This window comes from Coregonus clupeaformis, unplaced genomic scaffold, assembly GCF_020615455.1.
Source record: "Coregonus clupeaformis isolate EN_2021a unplaced genomic scaffold, ASM2061545v1 scaf1557, whole genome shotgun sequence".
In the NCBI taxonomy this organism is placed as follows: Eukaryota; Metazoa; Chordata; class Actinopteri; order Salmoniformes; family Salmonidae; genus Coregonus; species Coregonus clupeaformis.
In genome coordinates, this window is record NW_025535011.1 from 47,501 (window position 1) to 73,354 (window position 25,854).

Sequence of the window (25,854 nt, forward strand, 5' to 3'; positions counted from 1 at the left end):
GACCATGGACTCAACACTCAAGTCTCCTCTTTCACCTAACAAAGTCAACTCAGAAACTACAGGTCCATAGAATTAAAGAAGCAACTGCCAACAGTCCAAAATGGTATTACCATGATAGGTAATTACTGTGTAATTACCATTTGACCATATTACCATGTAATTCCTCAGTGAATACCAGGTAGGCCTAAATAGTATACTGTTAAATAAAGTACAGCATGACCCAAAGATTCATCTTTCATAACTGCTTCTTCAAAATGGGCTATAATTACAATTAGGTTAGGGCAGTGGTTCCCAAACTGTGGGGCTAACCCTACTTAGCACTCAGAGACATGTCATTTCATCAGTGTGAACGTAGGAGAAGGAAGCACTGCCATGTAGTGCTGCTGTACTGAACATGACCTTTATGTTAGTTGGGATGTCTCAGAAATAGATACAGATAATTCCTTCCACTCACCATGCTGCATGATCCCGTGTTCTAGAAGCCTCCGTCCAAGATGCTCCGCCTCCTCTCGGGTTGCCATCTCTCCCTCCACCAGCAGCCAATCGACAAGCTCGGAGGCCACCAGCGTCCGTTCAAACGTCTCACCCTCTTCTTCCCGAGTCGCTAGGATGGACGTCTCTGTGTTCATCATCAGCCTGTTGAGAAGGACAGATTTAGATGTTTATATAGACTACTTTATATTATGTGTAAATCAGTTGAATGTTGTTGTTGTTGTTTTCCATACGGATTCAACACAATAACAGACTTTTCCATCAACCTCTATCTAAATCGTCATCTGTGCAGGCTTTTACTCCGACCTATAACAACACCTGATTTAGCTAATGAATGATTAGTAAAACTAGGTGTGTTAGCGTAGGGCTGGAGTCAAACCTTGCAGATGGGTAGCTCCCAAGTCCCCAGGAGGAGGGTAGCTTGACCACCCCTGTACTATTTATAAAGACGAGCTCTTCTAAGGTCAACAAGTTCAGTTATCCACAGCACCCTCCCACTGAGTGATCACGGTACAAGATTGATGTCAGTTATCCACAGCACCCTCCCACTGAGTGATCATGGTACAAGATTGATGTCAGTTATCCACAGCACCCTCCCACTGAGTGATCATGGTACACCCTCCCACTGAGTGATCATGGTACACCCTCCCACTGAGTGATCATGGTACACCCTCCCACTGAGTGATCATGGTACACGATAGATGTCAGTTATCCACAGCACCCTCCCACTGAGTGATCACGGTACAAGATAGATGTCAGTTATCCACAGCACCCTCCCACTGAGTGATCACGGTACAAGATATGATGTCAGTTATCCACAGCACCCTCCCACTGAGTGATCACGGTACAAGATATGATGTCAGTTATCCACAGCACCCTCCCACTGAGTGATCACGGTACAAGATATGATGTCAGTTATCCACAGCACCCTCCCACTGAGTGATCACGGTACAAGATATGATGTCAGTTATCCACAGCACCCTCCCACTGAGTGATCATGGTACAAGATATGATGTCACAAGAGGACAAGGGTGGAATCCCAACAGACAGAGAATACACATGCCGTGGTTGGCGCGCACACACACACTAGGTAAATGTCAAGCCTGTGTGGAAACAGGTGGAGCTATGAGATACAGTATGAACTACGCAGTAAAAACTAAATGTACATGTCACTGCTTGCATTGAAACAAAGGCAGTATCTTATTTTTCCAAGGCGGGGCACCGATTCTTTCTTTCCTCATAACTTAATTCCTCTTTCCATGGACGCAATGACGTGCGACTGTTTGCTGACACATTATCACCTTATCACGGAGTCAACTAACCCACCCATTAACCTTGCTTTAGTCTCGATGCTTCACATGTGAAAGATTACTAAGCCCACATCTGGCCCACACACCCAGGATACATCCCAAATAACACCCTGTTCCCTATACGGTATATAGTGCACTACTTTTGACCAAGGGAAGTAATAGGGGTGCCTTTCAGAACGCTGCATAAATCAGATCACATTTTGATCTCATCCACATCTGACCTAAAACCACCATGCAGGTCTGGTCAGTCATTTAAAAAGGACAACTCCGCCACTTTATAACCAGTTACTATGCTGTTGGTAAACATGCACTACTGTAAGATTTGATATACATTATGATGTTTTATCGTTTTTCTTTGTTAGTCATACCGCACGATTCCTTGTTTTTGTAATTTTTTTGAAGATTCTGTATTTCTCCTCCCATGACGCAATGCTCTGCCTAGTTAGCTGCCTGCAGTAAGCTTAGCTGGATAGCAAGCCCTGACGAAGCTTAGTCGAAATATATTGCTTGTGTCATACGTCATGAGTGCATTTCACATGCGCCTGGCACCTACTACCATACCCCGTTCAAAGGCACCTAAATCTTTAGTCTTGCCCATTCAACCTCTGAATGGCACACATACACACAATCCATGTCTCAATTGTCTCAAGGCTTAAAAATCTTTATTTTTTATTTTTTTTTACCTGTCTCCTTCCCTTCATCTACAGTGACATCAATAAGGGAATCATATCTTTCACCTGGATACACCTGGTCGGTCTGTGTCATGGAAAGAACAGGTGTTCCTAATGTTTTATACACTCAAGTGTATTCCTATCTAGGGCCCTGGTCAAAAGTAGTGCACTGTGTAGGGGATAGGGCGCTGTTTAGGACTGTCAACTCTCGCCACTGCTAGCCAACTGGCTCTGGTCCACTCACTACATGTTACAATTTAGTCATTTAGCAGACGCTCTTATCCAGAGCGACTTACAGTTAGTGAGTGCATACATTTTCACACTGCCCCCTTCCGTGGGAAACGAACCCACAACCCTGGCGTTGCAAACGCCATGCTCTACCAACTGAGCTACACGGGACCAGTAGTGTGGGGATTCATAGTAGTATTTGTTTGTATGATAAGCATTTGCAATGTTTCTTTATGATTTTCTTGGGCTATGTTTGCAGGACGTTTCAAACCTAAAATGTTTTTCCTTACTGTTTTTTCAGATTAACGCTGTTGTTAATCTTTGATTTTATGATAATAATTCACACAGATAGATTATAGTTTAGTAATTTCTAAGAATCAGTAACACGGAATATATAAATCATTAATCGACTTAGAATGAGAGTTAAGAAAACAAAATGTGTGCCAGATATGAAAGGGGAAACTAAAACACGTGCCTGAATCACGCCCACGGTCTGAGCTTCATCCTTCAAAAACTCCTTCAAAACAATTATTTGTATTTCTTATCAACAGAACAGTCAATAGAAGTTTGCAGAGTTTGACCCGGCTGCAACCAAGATATAAAACACATCAGGCAGAGCAGGATTACACTACTGAATGTTCCACAGAAAAGCCTGTCCACATTCAATTACATTCCATTCCACTCCATTCTGTTCCGTTCCCATTCAATTCAATAAACTTTATTCATCCCAAGCGGGCAGTTAGCCAGATACAGCCGGTCTTAAAAGTGACGGCCATGAGTCAACACATAACAGGATAAATGCACACTGTATTACCCTGGGACCGGAGCCCTGCTTGCTGTAAGCAGAATAACTCCTACTCTATGGAATGTTAAATATGCACTGTAGACTTTCCAACGTTTATTTACCAGTATGCACTGTAGACTTTCCAACGTTTAATTACCAGTATGCACTGTAGACTTTCCAACGTTTAATTACCAGTATGCACTGTAGACTTTCCAAAGTTTAATTACCAGTATGCACTGTAGACTTTCCAACGTTTAATTACCAGTATGCACTGTAGACTTTCCAAAGTTTAATTACCAGTATGCACTGTAGACTTTCCAACGTTTATTTACCAGTATGCACTGTAGACTTTCCAACGTTTAATTACCAGTATGCACTGTAGACTTTCCAACGTTTAATTACCAGTATGCACTATAGACTTTCCAACGTTTAATTACCAGTATGCACTGTAGACTTTCCAACGTTTAATTACCAGTATGCACTGTAGACTTTCCAACGTTTAATTACCAGTATGCACTGTAGACTTTCCAACGTTTAATTACCAGTATGCACTATAGACTTTCCAACGTTTAATTACCAGTATGCACTGTAGACTTTCCAACGTTTAATTACCAGTATGCAGTGTAGACTTTCCAACGTTTAATTACCAGTATGCACTGTAGACTTTCCAACGTTTAATTACCAGTATGCACTGTAGACTTTCCAACGTTTAATTACCAGTATGCAGTGTAGACTTTCCAACGTTTAATTACCAGTATGCACTGTAGACTTTCCAACGTTTAATTACCAGTATGCACTGTAGACTTTCCAACGTTTAATTACCAGTATGCACTGTAGACTTTCCAACGTTTAATTACCAGTATGCACTATAGACTTTCCAAAGTTTAATTACCAGTATGCACTGTAGACTTTCCAACGTTTAATTACCAGTATGCACTATAGACTTTCCAACGTTTAATTACCAGTATGCACTGTAGACTTTCCAACGTTTAATTACCAGTATGCACTATAGACTTTCCAACGTTTAATTACCAGTATGCACTGTAGACTTTCCAACGTTTAATTACCAGTATGCACTGTAGACTTTCCAACGTTTAATTACCAATATGCACTGTAGACTTTCCAAAGTTTAATTACCAGTATGCACTGTAGACTTTTCCAACGTTTAATTACCAGTATGCACTGTAGACTTTCCAACGTTTATTTACCAGTATGCACTGTAGACTTTCCAACGTTTAATTACCAGTATGCACTGTAGACTTTCCAACGTTTAATTACCAGTATGCACTGTAGACTTTCCAACGTTTAATTACCAGTATGCACTGTAGACTTTCCAACGTTTAATTACCAGTATGCACTGTAGACTTTCCAACGTTTAATTACCAGTATGCACTGTAGACTTTCCAAAGTTTAATTACCAGTATGCACTGTAGACTTTCCAACGTTTAATTACCAGTATGCACTGTAGACTTTCCAACGTTTAATTACCAGTATGCACTATAGACTTTCCAAAGTTTAATTACCAGTATGCACTGTAGACTTTTCCAACGTTTAATTACCATTATGCACTATAGACTTTCCAACGTTTAATTACCAGTATGCACAATAGACTTTCCAAAGTTTAATTACCAGTATGCACTGTAGACTTTTCAACGTTTAATTACCAGTATACACTGTAGACTTTTCCAACGTTTAATTACCAGTATGCAATGTAGACTCTCCAAGTCCTTCAAATGAGACCAGTGGAAACATTATGCTTAAACTGCTTGTGAAGGCGGAACGAGGAAGCAGTCGCCAACATGAACTTCACACAGGCCTGGGCTAAGGGCTGAGACCACCCTGCTGGTTGTGAGAAGGAAAGGTTCTCTTTGTTAATTCTCCAAGGCGTTGTTCACAACCCTCTAAACACTACTGGCCCATTTACCAGGCAAGTGGAAATATGCCCAGGAACTAAAGTTTCTCTTCATCCTGATGGTTCAGGCAGGAAGACAATAGTCAGTCAAACAAGGTGGTTAAACATCGCCTTGCGATTGTCCCTATTGACTTATCCCCCGATGCTTCGAGACCGTGCACAACAACAATACAACGGCTCTTCCTGTACTGGGAACTAGGGCTGGGATTCCGGAGGGGGGACAATACAACGGCTCTTCCTGTACTGGGAACTAGGGCTGGGATTCCGGAGGGGGGACAATACAACGGCTCTTCCTGTACTGGGAACTAGGGCTGGGATTCCGGAGGGGGGACAATACAACGGCTCTTCCTGTACTGGGAACTAGGGCTGGGATTCCGGAGGGGGGACAATACAACGGCTCTTCCTGTACTGGGAACTAGGGCTGGGATTCCGGAGGGGGGACAATACAACGCCTCTTCCTGTACTGGGAACTAGGGCTGGGATTCCGGAGGGGGGACAATACAACGACTCTTCCTGTACTGGGAACTAGAGCTGGGATTCCGGAGGGGGGATAATACAACGGCTCTTCCTGTACTGGGAACTAGGGCTGGGATTCCGGAGGGGGGACAATACAACGGCTCTTCCTGTACTGGGAACTAGGGCTGGGATTCCGGAGGAGGGACAATACAACGGCTCTTCCTGTACTGGGAACTAGGGCTGGGATTCCGGAGGGGGGACAATACAACGGCTCTTCCTGTACTGGGAACTAGGGCTGGGATTCCGGAGGGGGGACAATACAACGGCTCTTCCTGTACTGGGAACTAGGGCTGGGATTCCGGAGGGGGGACAATACAACGGCTCTTCCTGCACTGGGAACTAGAGCTGGGATTCCGGAGGAGGGACAATACAACGGCTCTTCCTGTACTGGGAACTAGGGCTGGGATTCCGGAGGGGGGACAATACAACGGCTCTTCCTGTACTGGGAACTAGGGCTGGGATTCCGGAGGGGGGACAATACAACGGCTCTTCCTGTACTGGGAACTAGGGCTGGGATTCCGGAGGGGGGACAATACAACGGCTCTTCCTGTACTGGGAACTAGGGCTGGGATTCCGGAGGGGGGACAATACAACGGCTCTTCCTGTACTGGGAACTAGAGCTGGGATTCCGGAGGGGGGACAATACAACGGCTCTTCCTGTACTGGGATCTAGGGCTGGGATTCCGGGGGGGTGGACACACACAAAGTCAATCACATTGCACAGGTAGTTTGTTTGTAGCTGTGCTTGTTGGAATCGTGGCCTCAGTCTCTAGTCTGGTGAGTGTGAAGACTGAAGTGTAGCCTACATACTCTACCATGGTGACTACATAAATACACCCTAACACTGGCCCTGCCTAGCATAACACTGACAATGGCCCTGCCTGTGTCTCCCTGTTACACCCCACACACACACACACACACTGTAAAGCTCAGGGCTCAGGGGGAGGATGGCTCAGCCACCACAGGGGCTGGAGCAGGAGCTGGCATATAGAAGGTTGCTGTGGAGCTGGCTGCTAGCTTCAACACAGACACAGTCAGACAGCAGGGAGGCTAGCCTAAGGAGAGAGGGCAGGGAGGCTAGCCTAAGGAGAGAGGGCAGGGAGGCTAGCCTAAGGAGAGAGGGCAGGGAGGCTAGCCTAAGGAGAGAGGGCAGGGAGGCTAGCCTAAGGAGAGAGGGCAGGGAGGCTAGCCTAAGGAGAGGGGGCAGGGAGGCTAGCCTAAGGAGAGAGGGCAGGGAGGCTAGCCTAAGGAGAGAGGGAAGGGAGGCTAGCCTAAGGAGAGGAGGCAGGGAGGCTAGCCTAAGGAGAGAGGGCAGGGAGGCTAGCCTAAGGAGGGGGGCAGGGAGGCTAGCCTAAGGAGAGGAGGGCAGGGAGGCTAGCCTAAGGAGAGAGGGCAGGGAGGCTAGCCTAAGGAGAGAGGGCAGGGAGGCTAGCCTAAGGAGAGAGGGCAGGGAGGCTAGCCTAAGGAGAGGGGGCAGGGAGGCTAGCCTAAGGAGAGAGGGCAGGGAGGCTAGCCTAAGGAGAGAGGGCAGGGAGGCTAGCCTAAGGAGAGGGGGCAGGGAGGCTAGCCTAAGGAGAGAGGGCAGGGAGGCTAGCCTAAGGAGAGAGGGGCAGGGAGGCTAGCCTAAGGAGAGAGGGGCAGGGAGGCTAGCCTAAGGAGAGGGGGCAGGGAGGCTAGCCTAAGGAGAGGGGGCAGGGAGGCTAGCCTAAGGAGAGGGGGCAGGGAGGCTAGCCCTAAGGAGAGGGGGCAGGGAGGCTAGCCTAAGGAGAGAGGGGGCAGGGAGGCTAGCCTAAGGAGAGGGGGCAGGGAGGCTAGCCTAAGGAGAGGGCAGGGAGGCTAGCCTAAGGAGAGAGGGCAGGGAGGCTAGCCTAAGGAGAGAGGGCAGGGAGGCTAGCCTAAGGAGAGAGGGGCAGGAGGCTAGCCTAAGGAGAGGGGGGCAGGGAGGCTAGCCTAAGGAGAGGGGGGCAGGGAGGCTAGCCTAAGGAGAGAGGGCAGGGAGGCTAGCCTAAGGAGAGAGGGGCAGGGAGGCTAGCCTAAGGAGAGGGGCAGGGAGGCTAGCCTAAGGAGAGAGGGCAGGGAGGCTAGCCTAAGGAGAGGGGGAAGGGAGGCTAGCCTAAGGAGAGGGGGCAGGGAGGCTAGCCTAAGGAGAGGGGGCAGGGGAGGCTAGCCTAAGGAGAGAGGGCAAGGAGAAAGGGAGGCTAGCCTAAGGAGAGGGGGCAGGAGGCTAGCCTAAGGAGAGGGGGCAGGGAGGCTAGCCTAAGGAGAGGGGGCAGGGAGGCTAGCCTAAGGAGAGGGGGCAGGGAGGCTAGCCTAAGGAGAGAGGGCAGGGAGGCTAGCCTAAGGAGAGAGGGCAGGGAGGCTAGCCTAAGGAGAGGGGGCAGGGAGGCTAGCCTAAGGAGAGACGGAAGGGAGGCTAGCCTAAGGAGAGTCGGAAGGGAGGCTAGCCTAAGGGAGAGGGGGCAGGGAGGCTAGCCTAAGGAGAGGGCAGGGAGGCTAGCCTAAGGAGAGAGGGAAGGGAGGCTAGCCTAAGGAGAGGGGGCAGGGAGGCTAGCCTAAGGAGAGTCGGAAGGGAGGCTAGCCTAAGGAGAGGGGGCAGGGAGGCTAGCCTAAGGAGAGAGGGCAGGGAGGCTAGCCTAAGGAGAGAGAGAAGGGAGGCTAGCCTAAGGAGAGAGAGAAGGGAGGCTAGCCTAAGGAGAGAGGGCAGGGAGGCTAGCCTAAGGAGTGAGAGAAGGGAGGCTAGCCTAAGGAGACTCGGAAGGGAGGCTAGCCTAAGGAGAGTCGGAAGGGAGGCTAGCCTAAGGAGAGGGGGAAGGGAGGCTAGCCTAAGGAGAGAGGGCAGGGAGGCTAGCCTAAGGAGAGAGGGCAGGGAGGCTAGCCTAAGGAGAGAGGGAAGGGAGGCTAGCCTAAGGAGAGGGGGCAGGGAGGCTAGCCTAAGGAGAGAGGGCAGGGAGGCTAGCCTAAGGAGAGGGGGCAGGGAGGCTAGCCTAAGGAGAGAGGGCAGGGAGGCTAGCCTAAGGAGAGGGGGCAGGGAGGCTAGCCTAAGGAGAGGGGGCAGGGAGGCTAGCCTAAGGAGAGGGGGAAGGGAGGCTAGTCTTAAACAGAGAAAAAAACTAAAGAGACAGACACTTTTATTCTTACTGTGTAGTAAGTTAGGTAGTAGCAGCCAATACAAGATGCCTGAGGGTGAATTTCAACATACTGCCTTCCAAACCTGTTTATAACTAATCAACGCACTGAACTACAACAGCAACACTTTCTCTAGGCAACAGGGTTAACAATAACAACTGTCTCTGTCATGAGTGGAGTGGAGTATTTAAGTTGTCAGTTGACACACTGTAACAAAGCATTTACTGGCAGTGCACAGAGTAAACAGAGGTCAGGAAAAGTCAATTCCATAGAAACCATCCTGAATGAATGACAGTTGATACGGTCCAACTACAAACTGCATAGCAAATCACACAGCACGCTGCTATGGGCTATGCTGCTAGAATGTTCTGTCTGCATTACTGCTGAGTCAGGTCTAGCAGTAATGCAGACAACTCCAGACCACACACCGCTCTTGGCGACTGGGGTTTGATTTAGTGATGGGGGGGGGGGTCGATGCATTTACATATCGGGATATTATTTTTGACTAAATATCGTATTGTTTTGACAATATCGCAATATTATTTTTGCGCTAGTTGGCTGGACCTGCACCAAAACTCCAGTATTTTTCCTTCATAGCTTGTTCTCCATCTTATTTTTAATAGGGAGCCAGTTTGTTTTCAGCACTTTTATTTCTATGACTGATCAAAACTTGTTTGAGAGAGAGAGAGAGAGAGAGAGAGAGAGAGAGAGAGAGAGAGAGAGAGAGAGAGAGAGAGAGAGAGAGAGAGAGAGAGAGAGAGAGAGAGAGAGAGAGAGAGAGAGAGAGAGAGAGAGAGAGAGAGAGAGAGAGAGAGAGAGAGAGAGAGAGAGAGAGAGAGAGAGAGAGAGAGAGAGAGAGAGAGAGATGACTGTAGCTAGCAGAGTGACTGAATGAGATCTATCCGGTTGAGGAGGGGGTTTCTATGGAAACTATTAGGCTCTAACCACTCTCGCCTGCCTGCTGAACAACACCATGTACTAGCCTGGTAAAAACAACAACACAAACAGGATGCCTACCCCCTAAAAATAACATATTTAATTGATTGTATATAGTGAGTAAGCACTCACTGAAATGAGTAAAAGCTTGTATCTCTCCGTCAACAGATCAAAAGGCAATCTCGGTTCATTGAATTGATTAATAAACCAACGTAGTAACACTTGAAAAACATACTTTTCATATATCCGTTGTCCCCTCATGAAGACCTTGGCTTCGTTGTCCAGCGGAAACGTCCCGTCATCTTTCCTGAAGCGATAGAAGAGCTTCATGTCTTTGAACTCCTCGTGTTCGTCACAAACTGCAACACAAAAAGAGGAACAATGTTTGTTTACATTTAGCTAACTGATAATTGCCTCATCTTTTTCCCACACAAACAGCCTACTAAACAGAGGTACATTTACCCGAAATCTTCGTAGTTAATAATGGCATTATATTTCTCTCGACAACCCAGTGCCAGTCAATCCTCTGAAGTGAATGAAATTTGACAATGAAATTTGACAAATGAAGCACTTTGCGGTTCTTTGAGTGGTGAGGTCTGAGTTTAAAGTGTTATGTTAGCTACACAGCTTTCTGGAAACTCATAAGTCATCAGACAGAAGCTACACACAGTGTATCCTTGACATACAGTACATATTAACCTTCAACAAGACATTGTTGTACTAGGCTACATCCAAACTGGCTGAGAGAAAAGACAGCCAACAGAACTAGAGAGACAGAGGATTTGTCTCTTCCCAGAAAATGACCCAAAAAAACATTAGGCACCAAACGAAAGAAAAACCGTTTGAAAGAGGGAAGGACTATCTGGATACAAAAAAAAATACAAATAAATTCTGTTGAGTGCCGTAATGAATGAGACCCAGATGTCAGAAGACTGTAGAGAAGCAGGATCTGGCTGTTCCCAGAAAATGCCAAGCTCAGGGGAGTATTAATTAGGGCACACCATAACAAAACACTTAGCAACGGAAAACAGAAATGAGCGCTTCTTATTGGACAGGTCCAGGAAATCTCTCTGTTTCAGTACGTTTCCTTCCATTTGGTTCCTAATGAACACAAGCCAGACGTCGCTGGTCCTGTCAGAAGGCCCTACCGTGATGGATGATGCTCTGGTCAAGGAGTTTCTGCATGATCTTAATGGCTGTGTCTCTGTCTGACGCCTCCTTGTGCTCCAGCAGCCAGTCAATCAGCTCCTTGGCCACGAAGCAGTTGGGATACGTCCTCAGGTGATGCCTGCGGTCCTTAATCACCTTCCCTTCATGTAGACGCAACCTGTGGAACGAACAACACAACGTCAGGCTATGAACAAACTGTAGCTTCTCTCCCTCTCGGTCTCTCTCTCGGTCTCGCTCTCGGTCTCTCTCTCGGTCTCTCTCTCGGTCTCTCTCTCGGTCTCTCTGTCATATGCTGTAACTACAGTACACATGTTCAGGAAAGATTAGGCCTATAGCTAGTAATGTAGACTATTCTTACCTTGTCTGTGGAACAACACAACGTCAGGCTATTGACATGTTTTGTAACTGTAGTGACATAACTTCTCCTATACTGACATAACTTCTCTCTCCCCCCACTCTCTGTCTCCCCTCCATTGTCTCTCTCCCCCTACCCCTTTCTCTCCCCCCACTCTGTCTCCCCTCTCTGTCTCTCTCTCCCCTCTCTGTCTCTCTCTCCCCTCTCTGTCTCTCTCCCCTCTCTGTCTCTCTCTCCCCTCTCTGTCTCTCTCCCCTCTCTGTCTCTCTCTGTCTCTCTCTCCCCCTCTCTCTCTCCTCTCCTCTGTCTCTCTCCCCCTCCTCCCCCCCTCTCCTCTCCTTCGCTCTCCCCCTCCTTCGCTCTCTCCCCCCTCCCCTCTTCTCTCTCTCCCCTGTCCCCCCCTCCCCTCTTTCTCTCTCCCCTCTCTCTCTCTCCCCCTCCTTCGCTCTCTCCCCCCTCCCCTCTCTTCTCTCTCTCCCCTGTCCCCCCTCCCCTCTCTCTCTCCCCCTCCCCTCTCCCCCTCCCTCTCTCTCCCCCTCCCCTCTCTCTCTCCCCCCGTCCTGTATGTACAGTCTTTTATAACATAGCTTTAGCTCCTCTTTCACGCGTCTGTACTTCATGTTCACTCTCTCAGGAAGGACATGTATGTACATGTATTGTGTATTCGTACCACATGTTCCAGTTTCTTGGTGGTTGTCTCCAAGAGGAAGTGACAACAACAAACAGGGTGGTGCACATTGGTGGCCTCAGAACGGTGGTTAGGTTAGATAGTCATTGTTACACCACAGCATACTGACTCATAGTATAGGCTATGTTTTTTTAAAGTCGATAAGTTACACTTGTTTTATATCCTTCATTTAATTTAATTGTGTTCATTTGACGTTACGGACATTGTGTAACATAAAAGGATATTCAGAGAATTCTGTTTATGAGTGCAGTGTATGGATTATGAATGTGTTATGAAGCACTTCTGTAACCTAATAGGTTTTGCTCCTCAAATAAAATGTTACCGGGTAGGACATCTGTCAATACTACGTTAGTTAGACAGGTCTGAGGATTATGTGTATGGATGGATTAGGATTGTGTTATGAAGTCCTTATGTAGGTATACGTGTGCTCTAAAGTAGACAGGTCTGAGGAGGATGTACGGAGGGATTAAGTAGACAGGTCTGAGGAGGATGTACGGAGGGATTAAGTAGACAGGTCTGAGGAGGATGTACGGAGGGATTAAGTAGACAGGTCTGAGGAGGATGTACGGAGGGATTAAGTAGACAGGTCTGAGGAGGATGTACGGAGGGATTAAGTAGACAGGTCTGAGGAGGATGTACGGAGGGATTAAGTAGACAGGTCTGAGGAGGATGTACGGAGGGATTAAGTAGACAGGTCTGAGGAGGATGTACGGAGGGATTAAGTAGACAGGTCTGAGGAGGATGTACGGAGGGATTAAGAAATCCTTATATAGGTGGTGCACTTCCAATAAAGTTTGACAGATGTCCTCACTACAAATTAACTAACTGAAACATTCTAAAATGAACGATTAAAACAAGTTTCAACTGTTGACACAGTATGTATAATGGTCTGTCATGTAGGTGGTATCACTTCATATAAATCAGTCATCAGTCAGGTCTGTTATGTAGGTGGTATCACTTCATATAAATCAGTCATCAGTCAGGTCTGTCATGTAGGTGGTATCACTTCATATAAATCAGTCATCAGTCAGGTCTGTCATGTAGGTGGTATCACTTCATATAAATCAGTCATCAGTCAGGTCTGAGAGAGGAGGAGTGTCTGTCCAGGTCGTTAAATGTCCCAGGCCTCCGCAGACAGACAGGATAGAATAAGAACTCTTTACACACAGTCTGGGTTCCTTGTCTATTCTGGCTCTTCTTCCAGTACGAAGATGACGAAAGACAGCAGATGTGCAACTAAATTAAGCAGGAGAGGAGAGGTTGAGGCAGACGAGCCAAAACTCAAGGTTGGCCAACGAAAGTGAATCTAGCTGTCTAACTGAATGATCCTTTAACCTTAAGTGCACCTACAGGACATGTTCATAGCAGAGTAATGCAAATGTTATGTAGCCTCTTGGACTGGTCAGTGAGAGTGACCCATGAACAACACTACAACTAAAACCACTAGACAGCAGATTAGTTAAAGAACAACTAGGAATAAAAGTAATCGTCCTCAAGACGTGTCCTGGATAGCCCTTGTGTTTATCGGAGTGATTTACCTATAATGTTAAACGGAGAAAGCTAACAAACAGCCATCATTCATTACAGCAGCTCCTCTGGCTCTTCTTGGTCTCTGTAGAATCTCCTACTGGCTAGTGTCTCCTGGATTAGATTTGGCAGCTCAGTCCGAGCCTTCGAGGCCCCACAGGGCTCTGGTCAAAGTAGTGCACTATGTAGGGCATAGGGTGCCATTTGGGACGCAGCGAGTAACCTAAACCCACAGGGCAACCCGCCATGAATCCACGCGGCTTGGTTTCCTCACAATAATTATAAACCAGGGGTCCAAAATACCATTCTAACCCTACAGAACTCAAGGAAGCATAGGTTCATGTCATGTTATAATGTAAATGTGAATCTAATATTCAATACAACAGAGGTTAAAAGACGTGGCAACTACACCAGACTAGTACTGTGCAATGCTGTGGCAGGTTAAAAGTAGGGCCGGGACGGTACTTGTTAGTATCGTGGCAAGGAAACAAAACAAAGCGTATTTAACTTATTTAGGAAAACATTACATTGTCATCCAGAGACACATTTATATTCCAAGTTATAGCACACAATATTCTACATACAGCAGGTTTTTAAAGGACGGTCTGCTTCCTGTTCTCATTTTTGCAGTATAAAAAAAAAAAATGCAATACTGGTATCATCACAGCCCTAGTTAAAAGACACCATTTTAGTGAGGGTCAAAGATGAATCGTGATTGGGAACACTGACATTGAGTTTATTGATGTGATTTAACCTTGATGATAAAGTCCTGCGAACACACAGCAACTTTCCCCACACACATCTGACAGGTGATAAAACCTTTCAATGCCAATTATAATTAGTTATTTCACTGATGTTGACACTCACAAGGTGTCCCTTCTTGCTATCTCACTATTTCAATAGTGTTTTTTATGGCACCACTATTATGGGCCAAGGGTGTGTGTGTGTGTGTTTGCTCGCTCTGTTGGTCCACAAATAGGTGTTATTTCCCTTCCACTAACACAAGCAGCAGTAATTTTCGGATTGACACCACAATGAATGAATTAAATAATTGCTGTCAGTTACACGATGGAAGAAAAAAAACCTTTGACACTTGAAATAATCATATTGTGTGCACTAGGCCAGGACAATGCAATACACACTCGCATTGCAGACAGGTATTGTATTGTATTGTTTTGTATTTGTGCGTTGGTTTGAAATGGGGACAATTCACGCCTTTGTTTGAACAGGATCATACAGAGCTCTCAGCTCGAGCCAGCCACTCCTACCTCAACTGCTCTCCGGTGACCAGAACCTCGGCCATGCGCTCGAGCTCCGCAGCCTTCTTCTGCATTGTGTTCCCGATACCATCCATCTCTTTACAACTGTCAAAATAACGGAACTATTATCAGCACTTTTAAATACTGTACACAAGCCAAGGCATCATCGCCTGTGAAAACGTGCCTACAGTTCACCATGCATGGCTTGTTAATTACATGTGGAGAGGCAGCTGTCTGAATAGCTCAACTGTATTCTGCCCTAATGACTGTAGCTATACTGTATTACAGTGTCATAACTGTGACGTAACCAGTCATTTGTTTATCATGCATTGCAGAATATCAACAGCACAGCACAATCTATTGAAATGAACTGGATATTAGATAACGTTAGCTCACAGTGCAATCATATTCTCCATGATCACAGGCAAATCACTCCTGCTGTGGTCCATCTCTCACACACACTTGCTGTAGTATTTCATCATTACTCGCACATTTAAATGCATCAACAATTTATAATTTACCTTGCAACCACCATGGATGAAAAATAGCTGATTTATTGTTCCTCGAGATCACGTTGTCCTAGATTTGCAAACCAGCAGCATAATCTGAGAAATTCATTACAAAAAAACTAGTTTCGCACAGGGAAAAATGATCAGCTGCTATCGTTATGCCAGAGGGGAGGCTAGTTTGGCTAGTTTAATGTTGAACTTATTTTGTATTCTAGAAATTAAACTGGTCCGCTAACCATCAAATGTATGCATAATATTTTCTCGTCGGTAAAGCTTCATCCAACGAACAGCGATTCCTCGTGACATTTGCATATATTTCTTCAGTAGTAATGAGCTCCCCTCGCACCTCTGTTTACTACGCGATCCTATCATGAAAAGCACGTTGACACAGTGCAGTGTCGTCAACTAGTGATGGGTCATGCGCACAAGCATCGGCTCTGAGAGCCGGCTCTTTGTAGTGAATCAGAAGAGCCGGCTCGCATCGAGTGAGAGCCGGCTCCCAGTTTTTTGCCCATTCGCTGCTTAGGTTTCACTTTCACAGAGGTCTGTTATGATTGGCCAGCATGGCGACCAGCATGCGGCATTCACGTGAGAATTAAGGATGTGTAAACAGAGAGGGGGCGGGGCAGACACACCACTTGACTCCACTGCAAGTGAAGAGAGAGACAGAGCGGACTGAGGAGCGTGTGTGCGTCTTGCATTGTCGTGTCGTTTAACTATAGTGACACTAGAAAGCGAAGCAGCATCTGGCTGCAGTTTAAAGATATTGGGAACAAGAAAGCAGAGTGCCTTCACTGCAAAACGAAGGTCACTATAAGAGCAGGTTCCACCACAAACCTGCATAGACATACAAGAACTGTCCATCCTACAGTGCAGTTAGAGGAGAGAGGGCAAGCCAGCTCACCATCTACTGATCCTGGTGTGTCTCATACCAGAACAACAGCTGCTGTAACGTCTACTGCCATCCCCATGCGTGCAAGTATAACCTCTCCTACTGCAACTGATGTGATGGAGGGAGACTATGTATTGTTGCCACATCAGTTCCTTCTGAGAGAATCTTCTCCAAAACAGGGCAGATACTCACGGAGAGGCGAAATCGTATCAGGCCTATCAGCCCATCCAAGCTGAGGCATCTGATCTTCCTGAATGCCAACCTGCCCTGAGGACTAATGCTGTTTGCTGGAATTTTGGTTCTGGTTTTGATTCTGTTCTGTGTTTGTTTTGGTTTATTGTTAATTTGTGCAATAAAAAAGTTTAATTGAAATAAACAAATGTAAGAGTGGTAGTTTGTCACAGAATAAATGCACAGAATTAGGCATTATAAGGTCTCTCATAAAAACACTGAAAGCAAAAGGGTTTTAATACATAAACCATGATTTTTTTCAAAGTTAAGGTAAAATATAGGCTACAAAAGATCCTAAATAAAGAGCCGTTCGGGAGTCGAAAGAGCCGGCTCTTCTTTGGGAGCCGAGTCAAAAGAGCCGGCTCTCAGAAAAGAGCCGAACTTCCCATCATTATCGTCAACTATTTTTCAGGGAGATCTGCTATTGGCTTCTTGATTTGTCGCCAGAAGACGCTAGATGACGTTTTACCGTTGCCGCGATGACGTCACATCACGATTTCGCTTTGCTGCGGCCCCCCACGTAACGTTTTCGCCGTCTTCCGCCGCACATTGTGCTTCTCTGACTGTTGCCGCGTTCAAGTGCCAGTCGGAACTCGGATATTTCCAACTTGCTAATAGGTTGTAGTCAGGGGCGGTGTGTTCAATAGGGCGATATGGGCGACGCACTGCCAAACGGGAAAAGGAAGGGATTTTTTTTCTAATCAATTATATCACGGCAACAGTAGTTATCAGTGTTGTAATCTAGACGTCTGATCTGCCACAGTGCCACTAAATGTCCAATCAGGCTAAAGTCGTGCTTCAAATGCCCTTTTGGGGCGATTTCAGTCAGGTTGAAAATCGCCCAGAAGTCTGTCATAGGCTCCCATGTAAAATCAATTTTTTTCAAATATCAGAGCTTTCAATACAATCTCTATGGGTTTCTGAGGGCTTGCACTTACGCACTTTCGTCATACGTAACATAACCATGAACGTAACTAAGAAAAGAGCGGGTAGCCTCATCAATCAATTCACGTACTACTATCAAGATGGCTATAGCGTTCAGTGCAACTCGATTGTCTCTTTGAAATAAGTTACTTTTTGTCGGCGAACAAATGAAGATAAATTGGCAACGAAACAATTAGGACCTCCCAGACCAAATTTAATAATTCAACAGGTTTCTACTAAAGGGGGAAGTCCTACACCCGAGGATTTTCCAAAAATTGGTACGAACGAAAAACCTGGCTAGCAGGCTGCGATGTAGCTAATGCAGTCTTCTGCTACCCCCTGCTTACTCTTTCACCCTGAAGGCGGCACGGCAGACAGCATCGCTTGGACAGCGACTGGTGTGTAACGGACATGCACCATCTTTCAGGAAAGATTAAGAAACATGAGCTGTCAAAGACCCACATGGATAGCTGTTCCCACTCAACTGGATGAGGGATACAGGCTAGCTGTCCGCCGCCACAACGATGAGGTTAGTGTTGATAATCACAAGTTTACTGGAGAACTGAAACTGACAAGGCTGACAAGATAGGACCCTTTTGTCCATTGTTATTGGATAGGAACAGAACTTATAACCAGCTCCTGACCTAAATAGATCTTAGCACAACATTTTACTCAACATATCATATTCCATATTCACTATAACAAATATATTTACTACGACATTAGCAAGAACCGCCACATCCTCAGCCGGCTAATCCAGTGTGTGAAGTTTTGCGGAGTGTTTGAGTTAGCTTTGCGAGGCAAAGATGAAACTGAGGGCTCCACCAACCCTGGTAAGCCAACACTTTTGAGATCAGTCAATAAATGCTTCTGGTATTGACTTATATGCTGCCCCTGTCTTCATGTTGTTGCTGGACATATCTTTTTTAAAATGTGTGTAGGTCACCTAAATCATCAGAAAAATTGCCCCCCCTGAGAATTTTTTCAGGAGCCGCCACTGGTTGTAGTTATACACGTGCCTCGTGCACCCAGTTAGCAATTCGGAAATGTCCGAGTTTCCTATTTCCATCTAGCACGTAACGCGGCGTATGTGTGCGTCGTTGCTGTGACTTCTGTTGCACAGAGAGCTTCTCCCACTGTAGTGTGCGGCAGAATTGAGTGGGAAACGTCGCTAAATGCAATCAAAACCATAGAAACCCCCTGTGTCAAAACCTCAAAGGCTGCATGAAAAACATCAGAATTTGTCGCTAGAATCTTTTACCAATAAAAGTCGCTGGAGGGGTCTGAAAACTCGCTTAATATAGCGACAAAGTTGCTAAATTGGCAACGCTTCGAGACAAGTGGGCATTCATGACCGCACTGTGGAAGTTGACCAAGAAGGCGCGGTATATGCAAATATTACAGAGTCGGATCAGTGGACTAGTCTCAAACCAACAAACTGCACCCACCCGGTGTGCTAGGCGAGCTAAATCAAGCGCACCACCTTGGGCGGTATGGTTGGGTTGCATCTCATAATTTCCAGTGGTAGATTTTAGCACCGTGCACCCATGTCGGGTGAACTCAGCGTGCTGCGGGGACATAAATCGAGTGCATCATAGGAGCGAGAACGTGAAGTAATCGAGACATTCATTGGCCTATGCCTCTGTCAATCAAATATGCCTTCGTACTTCCGGTATATATTGCGGGAAAGTTGATCTAGCGAGAGAATCACATTTGATTTGGATTACACTACAAAATAGATGATTTCACAATAATTTATAGTTATCTCATATATTAGGACCAAATGTCGAGAATATTAGAAGAGGTACAGGCTACCCTACAAATCGCCAAACTAAAAGAGAATGATTTGCAGAACACAATTCACTGTTTAACTTTCGGAGAAAGCGTCTCGTCCGGAGACTACTGCCTGATGGAACTGGATGACGCGCTCTGTAAACACATAGAAGCAGGAAAGAGGTAAAGTATCTGCATAGTTACAATGTAGCTAATTCATCATAAACACACAGTTAAGAGATTAAACACAGTTACGTTAATAGACATAGCTAGTTATATTAATAGAAAGTTTGCCGTGGGTTGTATCTTCTAAACAACCGTACTTGGTGACTGGTTGGTTGGTTCACGGGAGATTTTTTGTTCTGGGTTCAGAGATTACGCGTATGTAGTTTGCGTGGCCAACCAACCTGGAGAGCTACTGGATGTCTGCAGGCTTTTGCTCCAACCCTGTTCTAACACAGCTGATTCTACGATTGATCTGCACATCAGGACCTTGATAAGCTGAATCCCGTGTGTTGGACCAAAGCAGGGATGGATCAAAAGGCTGTACACCCTCTAGTCCAATATTGGACTAAAGGAGCCTAATGTTACTCCTTAGTCCAAGGACCTTACATCCGGAAGCCAAAACAGCCAAATACTCAAACTAAACGTGAATCGATTCACAATTGCGGTATGGTTCTAGAAATATAAAGCCCTCTACTTTCATATCACATAAAAAATAAAAAATAAACACATGCAAAATACACACTTACTGTACACTGTTTTAACCGGTTTTAAAACAGTTGCAGCCAACATTATTTTTCAGTGACAACACGTTTGTGGCGTCTGTCTTCTGTTAACACACAGGTGTTCGGAGACACAGATAGCTAATTAGTAGTCCACTCTGTCTTCCGTCTGTTTTCTGTAAACAAGCGCTGAAACATGGAAATATGGCATAATGTTCAGACAGTGTCATGGTCCTTATTTAAACTGCCCCTACAGAAGACGCCTTCATCCAAGCGATGCGGGTTAATGTTCAGACAGTGTCATGGTCCTTATTTAAACTCCCCCTACAGAAGACGCCTTCATCCAATGACACTTATGTGTGATGTAATGGAACTGAGAGTCATGATCAAGGGCTACCCACCCACTACCTAGTCTCTCTACACGTCAACCTTAAACAGTCTCTCTACACGTCAACCTTAAACAGTCTCTCTACACGTCAACCTTAAACGGCCTCTCTACACGTCAACCTTAAACAGTCTCTCTACACGTCAACCTTAAACAGTCTCTCTACACGTCAACCTTAAACAGCCTCTCTACACGTCAACCTTAAACAGTCTCTCTACACGTCAACCTTAAACAGTCTCTCTACACGTCAACCTTAAACAGCCTCTCTACCGTCAACCTTAAACAGCCTCTCTACACGTCAACCTTAAACAGCCTCTCTACACGTCAACCTTAAACAGCCTCTCTACACGTCAACCTTAAACAGTCTCTCTACACGTCAACCTTAAACAGCCTCTCTACACGTCAACCTTAAACAGCCTCTCTACACGTCAACCTTAAACAGCCTCTCTACACGTCAACCTTAAACAGCCTCTCTACACGTCAGCCTTAAACAGCCTCTCTACACGTCAACCTTAAACGGTCTCTCTACACGTCAACCTTAAACGGTCTCTCTACACGTCAACCTTAAACAGCCTCTCTACACGTCAACCTTAAACGGCCTCTCTACACGTCAACCTTAAACAGCCTCTCTACACGTCAACCTTAAACAGCCTCTCTACACGTCAACCTTAAACAGCCTCTCTACACGTCAACCTTAAACAGCCTCTCTACACGTCAACCTTAAACAGCCTCTCTACACGTCAACCTTAAACAGCCTCTCTACACGTCAACCTTAAACAGCCTCTCTACACGTCAACCTTAAACAGCCTCTCTACACGTCAACCTTAAACGGCCTCTCTACACGTCAACCTTAAACAGCCTCTCTACACGTCAACCATCTCAACAATCTCTCTCCTTTATCCTTGTTCTCTGCTGCAGCCTTGTTATCAGAGGAGACCAGGATGAGAGAGCTGTCCTGTGCAGTGAAGACAAGACTTATGACCTGAAGATAGCTGACACCTCCAACCTGCTGCTGTTAGTACCTGGCTGCCTGACTCCGGATCAGCTGACTACTGACAACCAGGCCAGCTCTCAGCTGGTCCACGCACAGGTAGATGTCTAACAACTCTCTGAACACAATGAATGTCTCTTGTGTGACGGCCATTTTGAAAAATCACTGATCTGGACTTGAACGTCTGCACAGTAGATATTAAGTTAGCGTGCTTACACACGCACACTAAATAACTCTAGACATCATAACACAGTGAGTTCATTGTGATGCGTTGAGATAATATTACATGTTTTTCTAATGCACTGTGTTCACCTGCGCAGCGGCTACATCATTCTATGTTCTCAGTACTGTACGACTTTCCCCAAATGTTACACACCAACAACACTCTCCAGTACCTTTTTTAAAAAGCCCTTTTTCCCCCCGCCAGATTTGGGGCTTTTCTAACGGTTACTGGGAGTTGAGAAAGAGGCATCCCAGGCTAAAGAAGCTGAAGAAACTTCTGATGGAGAATCCGTACGAGGGCCCAGTTATCAGTGGGCAGGAGGATGTCACCGACGGGAAGGTACTTATTAACTGTACAATTATAATAATATATGCCATTTAGCAGACTCATTTTTTCCGGAGTGACTTCCAGTTAGTCAATTTTTTAATCTTAAGGTAGCTAGGTAAGACAACCACATATCACATTCATAGCAAGTCAAACTTTTCCTCAAAGCAACTATCAGCAAAGTCAGTGCACCTAAGAAAAGACAAGTGCAGCTGTTAGTGGAAGAAAGGCCAGAACATGCTAGAAGATCATCTATATTGTGGAACTGTGCACTGAGTGACACTGAGTAAAATAAACCTATGGATTCTTGATGATTGCCTCCATGCTAACTTTCTCTGTTTTTTAAACGTTTCCTTTTGGTAGTACACTGTCCTGTGTGGCTCAGTTGTGTTGAGTTGTGGCTTCGATTCCCATGGGAGACCAGTACGAAAAAAGTATAGAAGTGTATGCACTCACTACTGTAAGTCGCTCTGGATAAGAGTGTCTGCTAAATGACTCAAATGTAAAATGTAGTACACTATGGGAGACCTGCTTGATAAAACGTTTCCTTTTACCAGTACACTATGGGAGACCTGCTTGATAAAACGTTTCCTTTTGACAGTACACTATGGGAGACCTGCTTGATAAAACGTTTCCTTTTGACAGTACACTATGGGAGACCTGCTTGATAGAATCCAAGCAAGCGAGGAAGAACTGGAGACCCAACTGCAGACTATTCATGCCTGTGAGGTCAACGGTAAAAATGATTCTCAGATCTTCCAAATGTTTATTTTCTCACAATTTCCATTTAGATATGTGATCTACTGTATGTGGTTTGTGTCTATTCATTAAAGAACATGCTGGCCTTGGTGTATCCACATGTATGATGATGTGTTTGTTTGTCCTGTGCTCTTTCACATGTTCCCCTCTTGTGTACTCCAGGCTACTGGAGGCTGTTGGATTTTGACTATGAGATGAAGTTACTGGGTCATGTCACTCAGCTGGTGGACTCGGAGTCCTGGTCCTTCAGTAAAGTCCCTCTCAGCGTCAGTCTGAAGGAGTTAGGATGTCTGGAGCCACAGTAGGTGCAGTTAGTCAACATTACATCATTGAAAGAAATGGGTAACAACATGGTCAAGTGGAGAGTCGTTTGTTGTAATACTTTAGGAGGTAGGTAGTCCTCATGTTGCAAGCTCTGTCAAAGGCCATATCTGACTGAAGGCTCAGCACAACGCATATCTGAAATGTGCATCGAACCGACGTGTTCGGAAGCTCTGTTCTTTTGCATGTAATCATCATGAAAACATTAAAGTGTGCATGTATGTGGGGTGGGGAATGCATGTATTTCTTTACTCACCAAAACCCCTTCTCCTGCCCAGGGAGATGATAGAGCATAGCTTGAACTGTTATGGAAGGCGCTACACAGATGGCGGTAAGTAAGAAACTACTGTCTATTTTCTGTTTTTAATGCTTTGGTGTGCTGTAGAGTGACACAGCCCAACTACCTGTTCCCTCGTGCAATATTTAAGCTCTTCACAGCAATTTCATTGATATTAAAACGGAAATGTCCTATTTTTCAGATGAGGTGTTCTTTGCGCTGAACGAGGACAAGGTGTGCAGAGCCACAGCTCAGATGCTGCTGCAGAACGCGGTGAAGTTCAACCTGTCAGAGTTCCAGGAGGTGTGGCAGCAGAGTGTCCCAGAAGGCATGGGCACCAGATTGGACCAGCTGAAGGTGAGGAGGGGGGGCAAGACTGGCAGCGCAGACAGGTGGGCCAGTTTTCCAGACCCAGATTAAACCTAGTCCCAGAAAATGTAGGGAAAATGGCGCCGCACAGCTTCCAGAAAACAGTTGCTTTCAAACTAGGGATTCCGTGGCTAATTGAGGTAAGGTAATTTTTCTGCTCATAGATGATGCATGTATGAACTACACACTGACACATCCAGTCCAAATCGGGAGGTTTAAAAAAAGACTTGCTAGTCACCAAAAGTTCCAGAGCATGTCTTTAACAGACACTTTTTTTTTTGGGACTAGACTATTCTCAGATTCTACAGCAAATGATGTCATAATGCATGTTTACGTTTTAGGCATTACAGCAAGCTTCATTTTAGGCTGCAGCATTATGGTAATTACACATTTTTAAAGACGTGATGGTTGTTGGCGGACATGATGGAATATGACCAGATTTGTTATGGGTTTCAAAACAGAGTCTAGCCCTTGTGGACCGCAGCACCAAACCAGAGACCATATCTCTGCTGAGAGCGGAAGATCTTCCCGAGGACACACTGGAGAGATTCACCCATCTCTTCACCATGAGAGAGAAGTGGACCGAGGAGGACATCACCCCTTACATACAGTGAGTACAACTGAGCATCATAATGACAGTTGTCTCTGTACTGTGCAATAATTACTATTAGAGATTTAGACTTGTTTGTGGTGTCCCCTGTAGCTCAGTTGGTAGAGCATGGCGCTTGCAACGCCAGGGTTGTGGGTTCGTTTCCCACGGGGGGGGGGCCAGTATGAAAATGTATGCACTCACTAACTGTAAGTCGCTCTGGATAAGAGCGTCTGCTAAATGACTAAAATGTAAAATGTGTTGGTCCAACTTTCTTGCTTTATCTGGAAAGCTTGGTTTACCCTCATACTGAGTGACGATTCTCTGTAATGTGTTAACAATGATTGATCCTTGATAATTTATTTTCCTACAGGGACTTGTGTGGAGAAAAGCAAACGACTGGAGCTCTTCTCACCAAATACGCTCGTTCGTCCACGCAAAATGGAGTAAAAGTCTTCAATTCAAGAAGACCAGTGGCAACATGAAGACGCTTAGATATCTTGATTGACGAGTAAAGTTGTTTTGAATCAGTGTATTGTATTTGTTAAGATGTTGTAATAAAAATCGAATGTTTTGTAATTATTACATACTTTGTGTTTTTTTCCCTCTCACCCTGTATGTTTTGTTTTGGTCATCAGACAACAGCCACAATATGGTCCTTTAGTGACCTCTAGTGGCAAGAGATAGACCGGCAGTGACAAGAAGGCTTTCAAACTATAATTATCCAACCCAATATTTTACTGTTGCAAACGAGGTTAGGATAAAATACAAACAAAAAGCAACGCTTTTATTTTTTTTTCAAGCAAATGTTTGTTTTCATGAAATTTTACAAACCAGTCAATTTTGACTTTGTGGCTGTGGTAGCTAGTGACAACCCTGAAGGGGGAATCACCATTGAGCTATAAAAGAACTGGAGACAGCAATCCAAGATGGCATTTACTGGGACTACTCAAAATCAAATCAAATGTATTGGTCACATACACATGGTTAACAGATGTTATTGCGAGTGTAGTGAAATGCTTGTGCTTCTAGTTCTGACAGTGCAGCAATATCTAGAAAGTAATATCTAACAGTTCTACAACAAAAACCTAATACACATAAATCTAAGTAAAGGAATGGAATATATAAATATATGGATGAGCAATGTCATTATCAGAGTGGCATAGGCTACGATGCAATAGACCGTATAGAATACAGTTGAAGTCGGAAGTTTACATACACCTTAGCCAAATACATTTAAACTCAGTTTTTCACAATTCCTGACATTTAATCCTAGTAAAAATTCCCTGTCTTAGGTCAGTTAGGATCACCACTTTATTTTAAGAATGTGACGTTAGTTGGTAGAGCATGGCGTTTGCAACGCCAGGGTTGTGCGTTCGATTCCCACGGGGGGCTAGTATACATTTTTTTTAACACTTACTATATGCTGGAGGAGCGCCCCCTAGAGGCAAAAACAGCATGTACACTTTGAAATTGGACTTCCATATTGGCGGTCCAAGACTACATTTATGTTAAGCACAGGCATGGATGTGACATCCAAAAGCCCATTTTGCCATCCATTCCCACATCTATTTAATGTTAAATAAGT

At 45.3% G+C, this 25,854-nt stretch overlaps 2 protein-coding genes across 2 annotated transcripts in view; one reads left to right on the top strand and one right to left on the bottom strand.

Moving 5' to 3' along the window:
* The window catches only part of LOC121542746 (DEP domain-containing mTOR-interacting protein), a gene marked incomplete at its 3' end in the record, with an annotated part of 61,255 nt that extends 45,370 nt beyond the window's left edge, over window positions 1–15,885 (bottom strand). Inside the window, exons 1-5 of the mRNA XM_045218415.1 lie at window positions 15,496–15,885; window positions 14,984–15,079; window positions 11,124–11,302; window positions 10,211–10,334; window positions 455–636 (exon numbers count right to left, since the gene is read on the bottom strand). Coding sequence (XP_045074350.1) covers window positions 455–636; window positions 10,211–10,334; window positions 11,124–11,302; window positions 14,984–15,079; window positions 15,496–15,509 — 595 coding nt within the window. The remainder of the gene's footprint in view (window positions 1–454; window positions 637–10,210; window positions 10,335–11,123; window positions 11,303–14,983; window positions 15,080–15,495) is intronic.
* Window positions 15,886–19,192: 3,307 nt separating this feature from the next.
* On the top strand, window positions 19,193–24,827 carry LOC121542361 (sister chromatid cohesion protein DCC1-like). Its single transcript, XM_041851763.2, has 9 exons — window positions 19,193–19,486; window positions 21,332–21,503; window positions 21,832–21,966; window positions 22,597–22,687; window positions 22,873–23,011; window positions 23,310–23,362; window positions 23,511–23,665; window positions 24,139–24,287; window positions 24,640–24,827. Exons 1-9 carry the CDS (start codon window positions 19,314–19,316, stop codon window positions 24,749–24,751), a joined length of 1,179 nt encoding a protein of 392 aa, XP_041707697.2. The 5' UTR covers window positions 19,193–19,313; the 3' UTR covers window positions 24,752–24,827.
* The last annotated feature ends 1,027 nt before the right edge of the window (window positions 24,828–25,854 follow it).

Excerpts from the sequence above, each read along its gene's own strand:
- LOC121542361 (XM_041851763.2), top strand. The coding sequence starts at position 19,314 with ATGTCGAGAATATTAGAAGAGGTACAGGCTACCCTACAAATCGCCAAA. Across the intron at positions 19,487-21,331 it reads CACATAGAAGCAGGAAAGAG|CCTTGTTATCAGAGGAGACC; the intron begins GTAAAGTATCTG and ends TCTCTGCTGCAG. Across the intron at positions 23,012-23,309 it reads TTAGGATGTCTGGAGCCACA|GGAGATGATAGAGCATAGCT; the intron begins GTAGGTGCAGTT and ends TCTCCTGCCCAG.